The sequence below is a fragment of the Poecilia formosa genome, unplaced genomic scaffold (genome assembly GCF_000485575.1).
Source record: "Poecilia formosa unplaced genomic scaffold, Poecilia_formosa-5.1.2 Scaffold67, whole genome shotgun sequence".
In the NCBI taxonomy this organism is placed as follows: domain Eukaryota; kingdom Metazoa; phylum Chordata; class Actinopteri; order Cyprinodontiformes; family Poeciliidae; genus Poecilia; species Poecilia formosa.
In genome coordinates this window covers 360245-363765 of record NW_006800006.1, presented here as the reverse complement: position 1 = coordinate 363765, position 3521 = coordinate 360245, and the positions used below count along the sequence as shown (strand labels likewise).

At 39.2% G+C, this 3521-nt stretch overlaps 1 protein-coding gene across 1 annotated transcript in view; it reads left to right on the top strand.

Annotated features, from left to right (window-relative positions):
- Positions 1 to 3521, top strand: part of ccdc39 (coiled-coil domain 39 molecular ruler complex subunit) — an 11533-nt gene continuing 8012 nt past the window's right edge. Inside the window, exons 1-5 of the mRNA XM_016672900.1 lie at positions 1 to 220; positions 1330 to 1449; positions 2727 to 2873; positions 2947 to 3105; positions 3183 to 3275. Of these exons, the coding sequence (XP_016528386.1) occupies positions 95 to 220; positions 1330 to 1449; positions 2727 to 2873; positions 2947 to 3105; positions 3183 to 3275 (645 nt within the window). The 5' untranslated portion in view covers positions 1 to 94. The remainder of the gene's footprint in view (positions 221 to 1329; positions 1450 to 2726; positions 2874 to 2946; positions 3106 to 3182; positions 3276 to 3521) is intronic.

Here is a 3521-nt window from a genome sequence, read left to right as displayed (position 1 = left end):
ACGGGAGACTCCTAACAGTGTAAAGGACAGAAACTGCTTCCCTGTTGTTTTCAGGACGTTTCGGAAGTCTTCGCTTTCAAGCAGGACAGAAAAAATGGCTGGCTCTGATTTTAATCAGTTTAATAACTCTGATTTAGACAAAATATTATATGAAATTGGCTGGGATTATACCTTTGCTCTTCCTGAACTGAACGATGCCAACAGAGCTCTGCTGGAGGAGGTAAGGCAGTCACGGACAGTTAAAACTCCCTCGATCTACCCTTGTACGCGCAGCATATATTTTACTCAAATGTATTATAAGCTTAAGCTAAGTATAGATATCTGTCCGGTGGCTAAATATGAGTATTAAAAGTAGAACTGTAGAAAAACAGGTCTTCAGCGTGAAATATTATAGCGTTTAAAAGCACCAAACGTTTGAGAGCTGATTTATCAGTTATTTGAGAAGTAGAAGTAAACTCTTATCTTGCCAAACAATGTAATTTACATTTAATGTGTTTTTCTTTCTTGTTTAATTTGAAGGATATTTTGTTTATTTTAGGAAGTTGTTTCTCAGGCATTTTCTTGTTGTCTTTTGTTAACTTAATGGAGCATTAACTCTAATTGGGGCCTGCCATAGAAATACACAGGGACAGCTGTTTGACACATTTATCAGTTATATTTATCGGTTACAACTGCAGAAACGCAGAGTATAACTGACACTAACTGACGCTCCGTTAGAGTGTGAGTTAGGGTGGAGTTTTGACAAGAAGATGGTAGAAGATCAAAGAAAGTAAGAACTATATGACTCATGAAACTTGATACCCCTTAACTGACAACCACATTGGACTGTCAAAATAAGAGCATCACATACCCTCCAAAATAAAAGCCTTCACATTTTTCACAGCAGGTGATTGCTATTTTTGTATGACCGGTTGTGGGATTAGTGAGGCCCTTTAAAATGAAGCCTACTGAATATTTCAAAATAAAAGCTTCAATACTCCTCTCAGGTTTGTGCTGGAGGTAAGGTGAGGAGATGGTGGTGACAAACATACTTTTCTGGGTCCAATAGATACTAAAGTAAAACAGGCTGAACTTAATTCAGCAAGAATGATTAAGTTTGAATTTCAGCATTAGAAAACTGTTTCCCTTCATCCTTGTATCAACAGTTCAGTATGCTGCTGGTGGTGTAATGGCATGGCATGTGTTTTTCTGTCACCGTTTGGACCCTATACCAATTGAGCATCAACTGAAGTCTACAGTCTACCTGTTTATTGTCATTCACCATGTTCATCCCTTTAACACTGAGGTTGTAGTTTCAGTTTCTGATTTCTATGGTTTTGTCGACAACAGGTTTATAAAGCTGAGATGGAGGTTCTGCAACATGGGAATGAAATTAAGGAAATTAAAGATCGACAGCAGCTTATTAATGAAAGCCTCCAGAGGAGTACACAACAGCTGGTTAACACTGAGGTGAGTGTGTTGGAACTAACCTTATGTTATAAATGTACCACATACACTGGCTTTTAAAAGTACATGCCAATGTTGAAGTATCAGGTGATTGTGACTTAAAACAGCATAAATAATGGAAATGTTTCCATTATTACATTATGTACAATTTCACTTTAGAATGAATTCATGCATTGACCCAATTGCACATAAGTAAACTTACAGATTCAGCTTTTAGTCTTCTTGAGTTCCTACCTATTGTTATTTCTATTCTGATTAAACTGAAGTAGAGACATGCTTGTAGGACGTAGCCTCCCGTAGCTTACACTATCGATTGCACAGAAGTTGCAAGTCGATTTACAATCAGGAAAATCCTGAAACATTTCTGTCAGAATTATGCTGGATATACATGATGACACTGAATACCAGAGCCAAACGTTGTGGAAAATATAAGAAAACAGAAACTTTACAAAAATCAAACTTTTCTCCAACACTGATGAAAAGACGAGGCTCAACTGGTCAGAGAGGATGCCAGCAACACCAAAGGAGCTGTAGGTGTGTTCTAGAAGGGGCATACATGGCAATTATCAATTCAATTAAAAAGAGCTCCAACAACAAAGATATTTATTTTCTTTAATCTGTTATTCAGGTTATTCAACCATCAGCTTGGTGCAAAGTGCTGCCCTCCCCGTTTAGCTTTCAAGTGTTTCAGGATCCGCTGATCATTGATGGATCTTCTTTAGAAATGTAGAATGTGGACGCTGACATTAGCATCGGGGACGTCTGCGCTGCTGCTATGTGTTTAGCGTTGAGATGCTACGTTAGGCTTGAATAGTTTCGCTGATAGGCTAACTGCTTTCAGCACAACTGGAACACAACCATCAATTTTTCCAGCCTCCCATCATATCACTTTTGGAAGCAAGAATTAACCCCCTGTGAGTCAAGAGAAGTGGCTTTGTCATCCATAGCTGATGTTTATGCGTCAGAAATGCAGCTGTACCAGAAAGGGAATAATTATGTTACAATTTCTTATGCATTAAAATCTTACAGCAGTTAAGTCCTAGTCTTTGGTATATTTTTCTGTTGAATTGCACAGGATATATGCGTCACTTTGTGTGGGTCAAAAGTGACCCACACAAATCATTTACCATTTCTCATGACACTCATACTGAACTTTGGTAGAAAGTTCAGTCTTAGTGTCAGACAGTGACACTGTCTGACTGTGGGTCAGTGTCTGTCCATTGCGTGGTGTTTTAGAAAGCCAAGTTGTGTTATCATATTGTCTGTTTGACTGCGTACAGACTCTGTTGAAGGCAAACGAAAAAGAGCTTGAGGTGACAAAGCATCTGAAGACCCTGGCAGAGAGAGAGCAGGACCGCTACAGTCAGCTGACAGCTCAGGCCAACAAAGAGATCAAGTCTTCATACGAGAAGATGGACAGGATAGAGGTCTGAACACTGCATGACTTGAAGAAGAGAAACCAATACAGCAGCTAAATGATTCTTCTTTCTGTGTCTTCAGAAAAGCCAGCTAAAGGCAATGCAGACTCTGGAGGAGCTGCGGCTTCAGATGGACCTGGACCAACAGACCATGGAGAACCTGTTAGTGGAGGCGGCTAAAAAGGACGACGACTTAATGGTCATCATGAAATACGCCCAAATGGACGAGCATAAGATCAAGGTTGTTTAGCAACACTTGCAGCTTTGGCGTCATCCATGTGCCTCCTCAGCTAACAAACATCTGTGTGTCTCATTTAGTCACTCTTTCTGAATATAGAGAAGAAGACTTTGGAGGTCAAAGAAAAGCGCAAAGCACTTGACAAAGAGCTAACAGAGACTAGGTCTGCTCAGGTAACGTAAGAACACACAGCAATCACACTGCTCATGTTACTGAATGTATTAGTTTGGTATGGAAAATATTGATCTGACATTTGTTTCAGTGTTCCATTTACTTTGTGGTCCTTGTGTCTTTTTTTATTTTTATTTTTGTATAGCAGAAATTAGTCTGCATTCAGAGTAGGGGTACAACTGATGATGGTTTTCGGATTCGATCTTATCCAACGCTCTATTGATTAGATTGCTTAATCGTTTTAAAAA